The following is a 17123-nucleotide window of genomic DNA, read 5'->3' on the forward strand; positions in this document are numbered from 1 at the left end:
GTTGTTATTATTATTATTATTTTCTCTTTTTCATTTTCTTGTTAATTGTAGTATGACCAGAAGGCTGTGAGAACAGTTGCACCTTGCTTATATGGTCTCCTTTTAAGCATTCCTGCTTGTTGCAACCATCAGGAGGGGTACTCCATACTTTTACGTTGCTTCATTTTGACAGGGACAGTGTACTAAGCCACTCGACCGTTATTTCCTTCATTTTTCATTAATTTTAAGCATGTGACCTTGACCAGAGTAATTTAATTTGGGAAAAAACACAATTGTTTGCCTTAAAGAGTGGCAAAAGATGGTCTTTAGAAGCAGGAGAATAATCAGTTGTTGTTTGGACAAAATAGCCTTGAGGTGGAGTCAAAATATTACATTCTAAACACTGAAAAAAATAATTAAAAAGAGCCAAAAGAGCCAGTTTTTTGAACGGCTCTTTGAAAGGAACGAGCCACTAAGATCCGGATCCCGTTAAAGAGCCATAAATCCCATCTCTAATTACAATAAAGATGCCAGTGTGCTGCTCATGTCACCTATATGGAGGAGGACAGTTTGATTGATGGTACTCATGCAGTGCTTCAGCCGTTTACAAAGTCCAGACTATCTGCGTTAAGGCCTCATGACTCCATGCGCTGAAATTCTGCTGCCTAATTCTGTGACACACAATCATAACAAAGGTTCACTTGCTGCCTTGATATTTGATATGAGGAAGGGGAGGCAGTGCTACTGCACGGCAGGAAGCTTAGCCAGGAAAAACAACATCAAAGAGCAAGTGACTTTGCACTCCAGACCAGTACCATGCACACTATTGTGGTTATTACATTAGGCCTACATTGCATTACATTACATTACATTATTATACATAGGTTTCCCATTTACACACATTTGCGACGTGAGGAGCGGAAGATACTAAGCAGCCAACCATGTGAGCACATTTTTTTTTGAGTGACAGCAGTTTCCAACAATCAGAGGTTGAAGAGTGCACAGCCGGGGGCGTGCAGACAGGGATTGTTTACAAAAGGGGAAACCCATGTATTGGTTACTGACGGAAAGGGATCAGCAGGGGGCAGCATCTACTGGCAAGCCTCAAAGCCTTCTATCCAGCCTGTATATATGGCGCTGGGAAAGTCCACAGCCTTCTATCGAGTATACTGTATCTACGGCTATGGGAAGGCTCACAACCTTCTATCGAGTACACTAGTCTGTATCTCAAAGTCAAGGATCCTGGCCTTGCTAGGATGTGAAACTCCCAGTGATTGGATACTCTTTGGTGAACTCTGTGGAGTATCCAATCACTGGGCGTTTTTACACCCTAGCAAGGCCAGGATCCTTGACTTTGCGAAACAGCTGTATCTATGGCTATGGGAAGACTCACAACCTTCTATCGAGTATACTAGTCTGTATCTATGGCTCTGGCCAGGTTGTTGCAATTCACCAGCTGCCAATTAGCAGAGGTGTTAAAAAGTAAAAGTACTTTTGTGGCGTAATTACGACACTAACACATGGCATTACATAGCTGTTACGCCATTTACTCCATTGTACCTAATGAGATGGATAGTCTGTGTTGTTACTGAAAAACATTGAAAATCTAACAAGGGCCCACCACAAACTTGATCCAACCAGCGCAGAGTTAGCCAACCGTAAGGCAGTTCTACTGTTTACTCAGATAATTTGCTTGTGTAGCAAGGAAACTGTTTCTTTTTTTACTTTCACTTTTACTTTTGACACCTCTGCTGACAAAGTGTATTCACATAATTCTTTCTTCCCTCATATGTGGTCAGTTGTGGTCATTTCAGAGGTTAGTCACATTGTAGGCTAGTGAGTCACTCGTTGGTCACATGTTATAAGGAGGGGCTATCTTTGATAGGTTACATATTTCTGACTCAGCCGTGTGGTATTGTGCAAGTGATAAAAGGAGAGGTCATCATCTGATATTGCTGAAAAGACTTCTCACACAGCCTTGAAGGCAACAGCAGAATGGAGCCTCTAGGAAGCCTAATTCTAGGATGGGTTGGATATCTGGTGTTAATACTACTTGGGGTCGTCTTAGTTGCTTTTGTCAGCTTTGTCCTTTACGTACAATACATCCATCAAAAATTCGACCACATTCCTGGACCACCGAGAGATAAGTAAGTGACACACACATTAGCATGATAAGAATGCATCGAAAGTTATGCATATAGCCAGTATGATTATCCACATTTAAAGTATTGCATTTGGGTTCAGTTTTAATACAAAATGTTGTTGCTTTACAGCTTTCTCCTTGGACATTTGCCTACCATTCTATCATACACGAGAACACCAGGCCGCCATATCAACGAAATATTTCTGGAATGGTAAAATGTATTTCTATATATTTTGATAAGTTTATGTGCTACGTCCTTGTCCCTACATCATATGTAAACAATTCACTGAAGTAGGCTATTGAGATGGACTCACTCAAGATGGCAGATTGGCATGGTGAACCTTCTTTCAGTGGAGGTACCGCGCCTTTGAACTTGATGCCTGGTGAGTGTGCAGGTTACAGTGGATTAACTTGAAGCAAGGAAGGGGAACTTGCACACCGTTCTGCCGAATGCAATGTTGAACTTTTTATTGCATTAGAAAAACAAAAAATGTGCTACCCAAGTGTAGTGCAAACGTTTCGGTCACAGTCAGACCATGCCAATAGGAATATTTGCCTATTGGCTTTGCTTGTAATGCCACACACTGTGAAGATTTGCACAGTGCACATGTGCACCGCAAAATGCATTGTATTTTTGCAGTCCTCATGTTCACGGCACAAATGTGCAGAATGTGCCATTAGTAATGTTCCAACTATGATGTAAATGACTTTATGTTTAGAATTAAAGGAATCAGTAGGCGTAACTTTATTGGGGGTTACCAAACTAGACGAGAGGATGAGTGAGTGTGTCAACAGAAATGAGTAGCTATAACAAACCACATGATGGCATTGTAGGTCAGGGATGTCAAACTCAGGCCCGGGGGCCAAATTTGGCCCGCGGAGCCATTTTATTTGGCCCGCGAGATCATTTCAAATGTGTATTACAGTTGGCCCATATACACCAATAATGTTTAGCGTAACACAACTTGAACATGAAATTTGCTGTGTCACAAGATGTGCAGACACATTTGAACTGACATATATGACAGGAAAGAGTGTGTGTGAAATTTAACTATGACTATGAGGTGCATGCATGCACAATTGTTTCCATTTTTAAAAATAATTGCTGAGTTCGGCCCGCGACTTCCTTACAGATTTTGATTTTGGCCCTCGGTCAACTTGAGTTTGACACCCCTGTTGTAGGTTATACATAACCTAGTTATGCACACGATGGGTGCCGCGAGGGGGGGAAGGTGTTACAGATTCTAAGGGCCCGACAGCACTGAGAGGGCCCCTGGAAGGATGCTGATAACATAATTTGCCATTCTGGGGGCCCATAATTTGAATCTTTCATGGGGCCCAACATTTTTAGCAGCACCCCTGATGCACACTAGGTTGTGTGTACAAAGCCATCATCAGCTTTGTTACACCCCTGGGTAGGAATTGTGCCGTCCGTGAATGGGGGCCTGCTGTCTACAGCTTAAACTTGACCGCATGACTTTACCACTTCTGCTATAGGACTGAGACGTACGGCCCAGTGTGCAGAATCAACAGTTTACACACTGCATTTGTCATTGTGTCTTGCCCAGAGGCCACCAAGGTAACAACTCCAAAATACTCTCAAACAGAATGTAGAGCTGATATCTATGTGTTGCACAGACAATATAAATAGCTCCACTCCCTATGTTTGTAGGAGATCTTGATGTCACCAAAAATTTCCAAAGATCCATTGTCATACAAGCGCCTGCACAGTCTGTTTGGTACAAGGTAATGTGATGTACACTGCACACACACTGTACACAAACATTTGAAGAAATTGATATCATAGTACGTAGTTGAATGATAGTAGTGTACAGGAAATGTTTTTATCCAAATGTGTTTTTTAGTTAATTTCTCTAGGTGCAGGATACAGGCCCTGGAACAATGTGAATTTAACAGCTTGTCTTTTAGAACACTCCAGCATTCTTCCTAGCATTCCACCACAAAACCCATAACTACGGGATGTAGTGTACACTCTAAGAAAATTTCCCTGCAAAATAACGGCAGTTACTGGCAATTATATTTACCTGTAATTCTACTGTTATTTCACACCAAAAATCAAACACAGCTCATTGCTGTTTAATGTATCACAGTATATAACATTTTTTCAGCAGCAATTGAACTGTTAAATAACAGTACTCTAAAGAACGTTCACAGTATTAGTATTGTTAAACTGAAAGTGCTCTACAATATTTATACAGTAGTATAGGTAAAATAACGGTACACTACAGTTAAAAAGTTGAAGATGTACTGTGAGATAGCAGGCAATTACTGGGTCATAGTTCCATTCATGAATATAGCCATGGCAACTTCCCTCCCACCCATACCCTGGCCATGTTACCGCCCCACCGTCCCATCGGTCACCATGACTGAAGTGACTTGAGCATGATACCATGCCACCACTATGCTATATTGAGATGCTGGTTTGCGGTGGTCCTTTGAATATGAAGGGCATGAATACAATTTCAATGCAAGCCTACGCAGTGCTATGTTACAATGACAATGGGAGTGTGTGAGGGGGGCTTTTTAATGTATCAGCTCTTGATGAGCCAATGATGAAAATATCATTGGTCAGTCTGTAAAAACGTAATTTGCACCAAGTAGCACAGCAAAAAAGCAGCACTACAAGCTAGCTCTCAAAGCAATGCCTAACTTGCAGCAGACACATTATATGCAGTGATGTGACAAATTATGCCACACACAGCAAGTGCCACAAAGCAAGCTTTCACAAAGAGGAAAGTATGCAAGCCTGTAAGCAAGCTTGTAGGCAAGCAAGTGCTATGCTGTGCCATGCAGGCCAGCCAGCAGGCAGGCAAGCAACTGAAGTGTTGATAGTCCAGATTCATATACAGGTGCAAGGGTACCATGTGACCAGAGTCATCAGGGATTTGGCAGGTGAAGGTCGTAATTGAATAATGGCATAACAGCCCTTAGTACTCAGGTGAGGCCAGGCACTGATTAGCAGATTGGTTTAGATGGGACTGCTTGTTGCAAGTGTTACAAGTTCTTAAAATGTTTCAGCCATTCACACTTTCATCACTATCAAAATGCATGTGCTACTCATACTTTGCTGCATCAAGCACTTTTTAAGTATTGTAGTTTCTTTAGAAATAGTTTCATCATGCTTGATAGTATTAGAGAATCTTTAACCAGTGAGAATTACTTAAGTTCTTCAGGTGGTATTGAAGCTTGATGGTGATCACGGACAAGTGGAGGATGAATGGGTTTCAATGGTGCTGCCTAAAATAACTTGGTTGTTTCCACTAGAGATGTACAGGATCCAAGATCCGGTTCCGGATCCGGCAGGATAATAGGGTTTTTCACAGGATCCGGTTCCAGGATCCAGGATCCGGTAGCCGAGGCTTTTCAGTCAAAATAGTTTGAGCCAACGTGATAAAAAAGGGCCCACATGTGTGAGTAGGCTATGTGTTTCAACCCTTTCGTAGGATCCGGTATCCGGTTCCGGATCCAGCAGGATCTTAAGCAGTGGATCCGGTATCCGGCAGGATCCTAAAAATCAGGATCCGGTGCATCTCTAGTTTCCACAACGGTGAATGCTGCTATTGTGCAGTACTTACTGTTTATGCTCAATATGTGACTCAAAGTAGTATTTTCACAGTAGTTGTCTGTTTTTTCGAAAAACAGTAGAATGCTGTTGCAGAATTGCCCTAAATTAACAGTTATTTGTTACAGTGTAGTTCATCTCTTTGTGTCTCTCCATTTTGGTAACAATTAGGGTATAAAAGAGGCTTTCCACAAAGGGGTTAAATGAGAGATATTGGAAAGCCTTCAGGCAGTAGAAGGGATGCCATGACAAAGCATACAAACAACATGACAAAAGGGTGAATAGTTTTACGTTAACCAATCAATAACATACTCCGCGGGTGAGTTCACCACTCTCTATTGTTTGCTGATTGGCAGAACCGTGAGCGAACAGAGCTAGGCGGGTTTGGCCCGATACTGTACGGAGCTAAATCTTTGGCCAGAAGTACGTAGGATGGCGTCGCCAGGCTATTCAGACAGTCCTTTTGGCAGCCAATGTAATTCAGACGTCTAGTGGCTTGTGATATGCTTATTGTTACCACTATGCAGTATGTCATCCTATTTGTTGCGATGATTGTAATACATGTTGTAATACAATCCCACTGAATGCAGAGGGATTTGAAAGACCCTCTGTATGGCATGTTTCAAGAGAGCCCACCGGCCACCCCATCTTGCTGTATGTGCTGTTGCTGGTGGCGCGCTCATGGGCTTGATATTGAGCCCTGAAATGCCTGCATACTGTCTCCGAAAATCATCTTGTCTTGACTGCTGTCTCTTAAAGATTTCTTGGAACTGGCCTTGTGACCGCCGTGGACCATGAGGTATGGTACAAGCAACGCAGGATCATGGACCCCGCATTCAGCAGTGTGTGAGTTACACAGATTCAGTCACCTAATTATTTATGAAAAAATGACAGTAAATTGCAGTTAGTGGACATTTTTGTCTAAAGGTACTTACAGTTATTCATTCTTAGGTACAGGACACAATACTTGTAGTAGGCCTACTATGGGGGTTGATATTATTATTGCTCAAGGACCCCCAGAATACCCAGAGACCACCTACATTCTTCCTATTAGTACAAGATTCAGAGCCCCCCCCCCCCCGGACTCTGTACTTTCTATTAGCACCAGTATCCTGAAAGGTGTTGTCTTGAGTGTGTTAAGTTGTGTGTGTGGTTGTGGCTGTGTGGTCAACTTTGTTTGTCCTGTCTGTGATGATGTAATATTGCAGATATCTGAGAGGTCTGATTGACACCTTCAATGAGAGAGCCGAGCGCTTGATGACCAAACTGAGTGAGTTTGCTGACCGTGAGGAGCCTGTGCACATGCACAAACTGATCAACTCATTCACCATGGATGTCATCACAAAGGTGTTTATCGTATTTTACGTTGGATACATACTAAGAATTTTTTAAATATCACATGAAAAGAAAAAAACATTTTATTACTCAAATACGTATACAGCACCTGACAATAAGCAGTTTAGTCAGTGGGTAAAGAATGTCACTGCCATATAGACTTAACGGTGCGGCATGAAGAGATGATATAAAATTTGAATTAATTTCACTTTAACAGATGCCTGCATGTTAGTCTGGTGGTCATGAAGTGTTTTTCTATTGTAATCCAGATTGCATTTGGAGTGGACCTCGACTTGTTGAATACCCAGGACTCTCCATTTCCCCAAGCCATTGAGACGTGTCTGAAAGGAATGGTCTGCCATACCCGAGACCCGTTTTTCCAGGTGAGCAACTGTCACAACAGGCAGAAAACAGGTTACAATTATATATTTTTCTTCTGTTAGAGCAACACTAGATATGATCCCTTAAATAATGTTTACAAAATGTCAGTTACAAGATTATATTTTTCTTCCACAGGGATTTCAATGCACAACACTGAATATGATTAGTAAAATAATGACTATTTATATTAATATTATAATCGTATTGTAGATGCACAACAAACCATTAGCTAACCATTAGTAAACCATTTATAGCGGAAGGTTATTGTGAATTCTTAAAAATCTCTCTTTCAACGTCAAGATTATAATTCATCCAGTTAACAGCAATGAAAACTCTGGACCTCTTTCAGCTTTGGAGCAAGAACAAAAAGGCGGTGAGGGAAATAAAAGAAGCTTGCCAATTGCTTCGCAAAACTGGAGCCATGTGGATAAACGAGAGGAAGAAGGCTGTCCAGAGTGGCCAGGAGGTCCCGATGGACATTCTCACTCAGATCCTCAAGAGTGCTGGTGACTAATGATTGGATTTAGCCTGGCGATGCCATCCTATGTACTTTCACCCAAAGATTTTGGCTCCGCACATAGTCTGGCGAAACCCTCCAAGCTCGGTTCGCTCACTATTTAGCCAATCAGCAAAGAGTTGCGAGTGGTGACGCAGAACTCGGATACGGATTCCTCTTAGCTTTCGTCAGACTGTTTGACGGAGTCAACAGTCGGCTTTCGCCCAGGCTAGATTGTATCTACATCAATCTGTACAAACAACAAACAATTAAATATATAGTTATTACTTAATTGTCTTAAATGAGGATGCTAAAAACTGTGTTTTGTGTTTACAGAGGAAAACAAGACAGATGACGATGAAGAAATCATGCTTGACAACTTTGTCACATTCTTCATCGCAGGTTATAATCATAATACACAAACATCAAATTTAATTCAGCATTAGTTGAACTACCCACCTAACATTAGTTGAACTATCCACCTAACAATTATGTCTTTATGTTTTAATTGGTTCTTTTTTTTCTGTATCCAAGGGCAAGAAACTACTGCAAATCAAATTGCATTTGCCATCATGGCACTTGGAAGACATCCTGAAATATTACAGAGGTATGTGATTGTAATAACAGACAATACATAATGGAGAATTGTTTCATTAGCCATTCATTAATCTGTGAATAATTGCATGAGAGACTAATGTACAGTATGTGATCGCTAACCAAGGCTTAAGGAGGAAGTGGACGATGTGCTTGGAGTTAAACAGGATATCAGCAATGAAGACCTTGGTCGCCTCACCTATCTAAACCAGGTCATTTACACACACACACACACCAGTGTTTAAATTGGCTTTTGGGAGGTGGGGGAGCCCTTCACTCGCGGTCAAAATAGATTAAAAAAAATAAATAAAAAAATTAACATCACCCCATCAGGCAAATACATGTATTCTATGAAGTTATTGCCCATAATTAATATCATACATAAATCAATGTATTACTCAGTTATGAGAAAAACAGCAAGGTACCCTCATTCCCTCTTCACTGTATTGGGTTGCTAAAAATAGGAACAGTTAGACCAGTATCACACCTGATGCATTTATGTAGCCTACTTTTTAATATTCTCTCCTGTCAGTTGGCAACAGTATGCTATTGGACTGTCAGTACAGGGGCAAAAAAGTTTTAATTCTGACCACCATCACTGCACCATCAAGCTACAAAGGTGTAGACCTAAGACTATTAAGAACTCATATTATTTGATGTGAATAACAATTTGTTTTAAAAGATCATATGATTGATTTAAATTCTCCTATAATGTCATGGGTTTAGCATGCATTTATTAGCACGTTTTATGCCTAATAAGTAACAAAGTTAAAAGAATAAAAATGCAAGCTTAGGCTATGCTGTTCTATTACAGTGCGTGAAAGTGTGCACTGTCACTTTAAATCAGGCGGAGTCTGCAGAGAATCTTCTCACTCGGACACGTCTTTTCTTTACAGATTGCCCCTTTGGCTGACTGATTATATGGGGCGTTCTTATTTCAGTAGTATAGTTAGTTCAGCTATCTCGCTCCGTGCATGTGTTTTAATTACACTTCAGTCGCATTAAGTAAATGCTTTTTTGCAAAGCAATAACTTTGGCAAAAGGCGGCAATAGATTGGAACTTGCTGCAGCAATTCTAGCGCGAGAGAGACGGTGCACTGCTCTACACGCAACGCTAGGATGGACACGCAGGAATCCCTGTCATTTGCTTACTGTCTAAAAACGTTTAATACGTTCCTGGCATGTTTAAGCCCACATAAAAGTAACCTGCAACCAAATGGCTACACATTCTGACAGAACAATGGACGGAAATCCCAAACTTGATGTTGATTTTCTCACATTAACAAACTGCTGTTAAAGTAGGCAGACACCACGCTATTCTGCATGACTGTTTGGTTAACTTTGCCTGAAAGCTAGCCGATATCAAATGAAATGACAGCTTACCTCCGTTTTGTAAAAGGCATTGTATCTAGCCTACTAACTTTGCACATTGAACATGAAAGCATGGAGGACAGGCTTGAAGTAGTGACATACTTTAAGCGGAGTAGTTCTAGCTGTGAGAAAGAGCAAGCGCTCCGGCCGCTCAACTGTTGCAGAGTTGCAACGTTGCTACAAACTGAAATTGTGGTGTCTCGCAGCGCATGTGCAGAATGCAGATGCATAATAACTGAAATAATGCGGGAGTCCCTTAATCTTATTTTATGTTGCTATCATTGGAAAACTTTCATAAAAATATGATATTTCAAGAAGAGGTGAAAATATATGAACTGTGAATACACTGAAGGTGGGGCAGCAGGAGCGCAGCTCCGTTTGGCTGTCCCTCCGAGGTGAGGAGGCGGAGCTGCGCTCCGGAGGGCTCCGCCCCAATTTAAACCCTGCACACCACTATTACATTGCCACTAGTCTGGGATATCATTATAGTTTTGACATGAAGTTATCGGTATATCAAGCTTTTGAGTTTAAATGCTCATCTAAGAAACACGACTTTAACATTTGATTTTGACATTTTTGGAATAATGTTTTTGTTAGAGGCAACTGATAATTCTGACCATTTGCTCAATTTTTGTTTTCAAGGCCTTGGCATTGTTGCACTAGACACTGTTCTGCCTGTGGGACGCTTTACTGAATTCTAAAAAAGCAACCTTACATCATCTTTACACCATTATGACATTACAAAATTATAGATGGTCTTAATCAATACACTGCAACTTGGTCATTGTCATTCTGGCTGTAAGAAACATGTAAATGTGGTTGTGTTTCAAGGGGTTAAAGTGTTGTGGTAGCACTATATATTATGGATTGTGAATAAGGTGGTAAGGACAGTTTCCATGTACTTTCAATGTAATAATCATTTATGACCACACAGTAAGTAATTACCTTGAAGTTTCAAGAATTGAACACGTATACACATACCGGTATGCCTACATGTGCAAATACATGTACATTCATTAACACAAGTGTGTTTGTATTTGTATGCATCTAAGTGCCAAATTCACGAAGCTAAGTGAGTATCAGGAAACTGCTTAATAAATGTGAATTTAAAATAACTGGTCCTTATGTTGACATTACATTGAAATGACCATAGAATTCTAATATAATTATTCATTTTTTACATTTCTGAAAATAGCTGCTGGGCAGCTGGGCCCACCGGGAAATGCCCGCTATGCCAGATGGCTAGTCCGACCCTGATTGTAACCCATGTTGTTGTTTTGGAAGGTGCTGAAGGAGACTCTGAGGCTGTATCCCACTGCCCCTGGCACAACTCGCCGGATAGCTAAGGACATGGTCATCAATGGCATCAGGGTCCCAGGAAATTGTGGTCTTCTTGTGAGTGTCTGTTTGTCACACAATGGCATGATTGTAATTTATATGCTAAAAAATCAACTAAGGAATGCTGCTACACTTTTTTTCTCATATAATGATTTTAATAATAATAATAATAATTGTATTTGTATAGCACTGTGTCATACAAGGCATGTAACTCAAAGTGCTTAACAAATGGGAAAAAACATCATTGTTAGAGATGGATTTAAAAGGAGAGGTATAGAGGAGAGGCAGAAATAGCAGGAAGGCAGAGGAAGAAGAGATAGACAGAGATTGTAGAGTCATAAGGTCAACGTAGGTTAGGACCAGGATTCCTAGATGCGTAAGGTCCATAGTGGCTGGGCCTATCATAAGTCATAGATAGTCACACAGAGATTGGGCGCTCAGGTGCGGCCCCTGGTGGCATCAGGGGTGAGGAAAAACTCCCTTTCGCATAGTTTGTAGGGGAAAAAAGCTCAATGAGGTCTGAGAAAAAAAAACCCTGTAGTCAGGAAGAAACCTCAGGCAGAGACCAGCGGCCACCTAGGGGAGCCCCCTGCCAGGGCTGGTTGTGAGCAGTAAGGGCGCTGCGGCAGCTGGGACACTATGACGCCTTGGCAGCTAGGAGTTGGCAAGGATGAAGAGGTGGGTCTTCAGCTGCTTCTTGAAGGAGTCGACGGAGCTGGCTGATCGGATCTCGATGGGGAGGGCGTTCCATCTCTTGGGCGCATAGCAAACAAACGCGGCGTCGCCGATCTTCTTTTGCGGGGGGGTGGGGGTCCTTAGCAGCTTGGCATCAGTGGACCTGAGAGCTCGAGCAGGGGCATAAAAAGAGAGCATGTCAGAGATATAACTAGGGGCAAGTCCATTTAATGCTTTAAATACTGTCAGCAGAATCTTAAAGTCCATAAGGTGCACTTTGGCTCAAGGAAATAAAGTTGCTTAAAATTATGGTCAGACTTAACTCCAGTTGTGGCTGTTGATAAGGTCTGCCAAAGATTACAAAGGCACACCGCTGATGAAGTTAAAAAGCCTTTAATTAAATGGGCTGACGCAGTGAGGAGATGATTGTAATTTTTTAGGGGTTTTTTTTGGCTATAACTTTATAAAGGTGATTCTTGTCTCTTCTCTCTGTAGTTCAGTTCATTTGTGAGTTCAAGGCTGGACAGATTCTTCAAAGATCCATTGACGTTCGATCCGGAAAGATTTAATATGAATGCTCCCAAGTAGGACATCAAATTATTTTGTTTATGTTGAATATATGAATTGTATACAAAAATTGTTGTCTTGTAAGCAGTAAAAGCATCTTGCTGCGCTTTCCTTTCTTAGGCCTTACTACTGCTATTTCCCCTTTGCGTTGGGTCCACGCTCCTGTCTCGGCCAAAACTTCTCTCAGGTAAAACATACACACCAACACAGGGCAGCATTCACCCAACCTTCCTTATTACTCTCCCCTTTTTTATTATTTTTATTTCTCCTTTATTTTACTAGGGTAATCACATTGAGGCAGTTGCCTCTTTTGCAAGTGGGCCCTATAGCCAAGAGAGCAGCAAAGACTCAAAACGCACTACATAGGACTCACAATACAGACAGAAACAAACAAGACACAAAAGACAACATATCCACAAAAAGCAAAGCATAAAAGATTAAGATATAAAAACATGTAGGACATAACCATGCACCATTACCTTGCACCATTACCTTAAAGGGACACTGTGTGAAATTTGTAGTTGTTTATTTCCAGAATTCATGCTGCCCATACACTAATGTTACCTTTTTCATGAATACTTACCACCACCATCAAATTCTAAGTATTCATTATGACTGGGAAAATTGCACTTTTCATACATGAAAAGGGGGATCTTTTCCATGGTCCGCCATTTTTTAATTTCCAAGAATAGCCATTTTTAGCTGCAAGAAATGACTCTACTTGAACCATACTAAAATATTTGTATATTACCTAGAAAACTTTCATGTAAAGATCAAATTTGGCAATAGGCAGCCCAGTTTCAATGAGCAGCATAGTTGCAGTACCTTTTTTGACCATTTCCTGCACAGTGTCCCTTTAAAGAATCTCTGCCATTACTCTCCCTTTAAAGCAGGGATAGGCAACTGGAAGCCACGAGGGCCACATGCGGCCCACCTCCTCACTCAATGCAGCCCATAAATAAATAAATAAAAAATAATGACCATATTTTTTAAAAACGACCACTGAACCAATCTGTAATCAATAATTATACTGTTGGCCAATAGAGTATTGAGTATAGAGTATTCTATTCCTTCTAAACAATATGGGCAGTCAGTAAGCAACCCACAGCACCTCCAACTCTGCGAATAGGAATCAGATCCGTGGTCAAGAGGCCCTCCAATGGTGGCGATGATAAAAGTTGCCCATCCCTGCTTTAAAGAGTATGCATTACATAATCCATGTCCATTCTACTAATGCCGGGCCATAAACGGCATGTTTGTTTTGCAGATCGAGGCAAAGGTTGCAATGGCTAAACTGCTGCAGAGATTTGACTTCAGCCTGGTGCCTGGGCAGTCCTTTGAGATCCTGGACACAGGCACGCTGCGGCCTGAGAGTGGGGTCATGTGCACGCTCAAACTGCGGGGCACTGCATAAGCCACAGAGACATATTTCAACACTTTCATTCTGTCATACCTGTAAGACTATGTTAATTGCTACGTTTACATGACGTTTTTAATTCCGAATTAGTAACTCCAAATTAAATGGTTCCGTTGAGTTTACTTTGATCTTTTATGTAATTCTAATTTGTGAAGTGTTTACATGAGAATTCAGCTTTATTCAGAATTAAAGTGAGTTCATTCGGAATTGAATGTCTCATGTAAATGTAGCCAATGACATAAAAATGTCAATGTCATGAGTTGTGATTTGTTTGCCTGTTTGCTCGTTTGTTTGTTTCTTTAATTGATTGATTTATTGATTGATTGATTGATTGTGCATTACATTTTTCGGTAACACTTTATTTTAGGGATACATCTATTAGCACTAATACATACAATGTTAATGCCTGCATAAGTAACTTGTAAGGCATGTACTAAGCAAACGCTAAGGCCTACTAGGTCCTTACTAAGGTTAAATTGGTAATAAATCCCTTATTGTGCATGAACAAGACATTTGCGAATTCATGCCTAACAAATGTTTGATTTTGCTTTGTACATGCCTTACAAGTTACTTATACAGGGACTTGTATCTTAATATACTGTTGCTCTGGGATAGTCTACTGATGTTGGGAACTGACACACAGGTGGGGAGCCACTCTTTTCACTTGTTTTGGTTTGCTTGAGCATGTGACCTTCACATGAATACCTCAATTTCTATAGGGCCTATATATAAAGTTCAAATGAGCCAGTTTTGAAACGAACCAGCTTTTTTGAAACGGCTCCTTTGGAAGGGGTGAGCCGCTATGATTCTGACCCTGTCAAAGGGCCATAAATCCCATCTCTAGTTCTCTTGTGCTGAGACTGAGTGGTGTCTGGTTCCCTAGTGCGGTGCTGCTCTGCACGTGTGTGTGTGTGTGTGTGTGTGTGTGTGTGTGTGTGTGGTCGGCTGGTGTGGACTGGCCATCTCGCATAATGGGCATTTCCCAGTATGCCCCGCACCCTCGTGGCCCCCAATTTTCAGAAATGTTACAAAAGGCCCTGCCTTGGCCAACCGGTGAGGTACTCGTCTGCCATGCGGACGACCCGTGTTTGATTCCCAGCTTGGGTCCTTTGCCGATCCCTCCCCATCTCTCTCCCCATTCGCTTCCTGTCCACCTCTCAAACTGTCCTATCATCAATGAAGTCATAAAAGAAAAAAATAAAAAATAAAAAAAAAAAGAGTTTTTTTACATTTCTGAAAAAAGAGGCCCACGAGGGTGAGGGGGCCACCGGTGAGTCAGTTCTGCGGGCCCCTTTAAGCCACAAGTGCCCGGGCCCTATTTCTCCCCCAGTCCAGTCCTGGTGGTCGGCTTGTGTGGATCACTTTCATCCGTCTACCACTGGGGACCTCTGGCTCTGTGGGTGGCAAGCAAGCTACACTGGCGGCCTGCCTGAGAAGAGGAGAGGACCAGGGGGAAGACTTCAGCACACGCACAGCACACACACATATACACATATGCACACATGCACATGCGCGCACAAACACACACACACACACACACACACACACACACACACACACTCACTTACTCACTCACATACACACTCTCTCCCACTCTCTCTCTCTCTCTCTCTCTCTCTCTCTCTCTCTCTCTCTCTCTCTCTCTCTCTCTCTCTCTCTCTCTCTCTCTCTCTCTCACAAACACACACACACACAAATGCATACACACACACTCATGCACATCCACACTGACAGAGGATGCTGCAAGTATACACAGCTTCAACCAACCACAGAGACCTGGAAGAGTGCCTAAGGAGACCTCATCATTAACACCATCTCCACCACACACACACACACACACACACACACACACACACACACACACACACACACACACACACACACACACACACACACACACACACACACACAAGCGGCTCACATGGGCCCATCCACAATGACTATTCTAGCCAAAAGTTAAGATACTGAGCTTACATGAAATAATTAAAATACAGCTAGAATTGTGAAGTGCTAGATTATTAGATTATTTCATACACTGATTTCAACCTCCTTTGTCATGGGAAATACTGTATAGGGCAGCTTAAAGGTAGCGTATGTAATTTTAGTCGTTTATTTTCAAACTGTATTGTATGCCCATTACCAAATTTGATCATGAATATTCAATGAGAAATAAATTATTATTTACTGGTCTGACCAAAATGCAGAACATTTTACAGCCGTGATTGTTACACCTATGATTTGGTCATTTGAAATCGGGATATGAAGAAGATCCACACATTCATGTATGAAAAGGGTACATGTCAGAGTCATAATCAATACTTAGAAATTGACGGTGGTGGTAAATATACACCCGAAAAGATAACATTTGTGAATAAGCAGCTTCATTTCTGGAAATAAACTACTAAAATAATCACATGTGCTACCTTTAAGAGTGCGATTCACGATTCTGTTTACAATTTGTTGACGTTTGAGCTGAATAGCTCCAGACATACAGCTGCAATCTGCAACAAACAAGAATGAGACGTCTAAAATGAAGACACTTATAAACAGCCATCAAAGGGGAAAAGGTCCATCCCAAACAACAGTGGGCAAACAGCAGGAAGTGATAAAGCGGTGAGGTCCAGATGCCAGGGGCACGCCATTATAAATAAAGCACAGACCAAATCTCAAACTCACAGTCAACATTTTAGTTCAGTCTGGCCAGTTCCCTAGAGAAGAAAAACATATAAGACGTGCGTATTCATTAATAATAACATTGTTTATTTATGCTGTAGCTGCATCTAAATAGTATGTGCCGATTGGCCTATGAGCACATGGGAGTTCTTCTATTGATGTTTATGAGACACAAATAGCAGCCTCTCAATATCCGGTGTTCTCATGACATATAGTTTGTTTGGTATGTCATCCCTTCTTCTTCTTCTCCTTCTTCTTCTTCTCTCTCTCTCTCTCTCTCTCTCTCTCTCTCTCTCTCTCTCTCTCTCTCTCTCTACACACACACACACACAAAGTGGTTCACATGGGCCACTTCTTCTTCTTCTTCTTCTTCTTCTCCTTCTTCTTCTTCTTCTTCTTCTTCTTCTTCTTCTTCTTCAAACATGCCCACCCTTCTCTGTCCTCTTCCCATGTGTGCCTGTTTATCTGTGTCTCTTCATGTGCTACAGATGTGCTCCACTCCACATCTGTCTGCCGTTATTTCAAAGCCTACATGCTCATCTGCAGTCTGCATCTACACTCTTCCTCTTCA

The 17123-nt window shown here is 41.5% G+C and overlaps 1 protein-coding gene across 1 annotated transcript; it reads left to right on the forward strand.

The window, feature by feature from the left end:
* Window positions 1-1532: 1532 nt before the first annotated feature.
* Window positions 1533-14138, forward strand: LOC134469170 (cholesterol 24-hydroxylase-like). Its single transcript, XM_063223281.1, has 15 exons — window positions 1533-2126; window positions 2253-2333; window positions 3620-3701; window positions 3795-3868; window positions 6465-6551; window positions 6914-7052; window positions 7310-7423; window positions 7771-7927; window positions 8254-8319; window positions 8452-8524; window positions 8639-8723; window positions 11167-11277; window positions 12391-12479; window positions 12583-12649; window positions 13730-14138. Exons 1-15 carry the CDS (start codon window positions 1975-1977, stop codon window positions 13874-13876), a joined length of 1524 nt encoding a protein of 507 aa, XP_063079351.1. The 5' UTR covers window positions 1533-1974; the 3' UTR covers window positions 13877-14138.
* Window positions 14139-17123: the final 2985 nt, after the last annotated feature.

This window comes from Engraulis encrasicolus, chromosome 18 (assembly GCF_034702125.1).
Source record: "Engraulis encrasicolus isolate BLACKSEA-1 chromosome 18, IST_EnEncr_1.0, whole genome shotgun sequence".
NCBI classification, from domain to species: domain Eukaryota; kingdom Metazoa; phylum Chordata; class Actinopteri; order Clupeiformes; family Engraulidae; genus Engraulis; species Engraulis encrasicolus.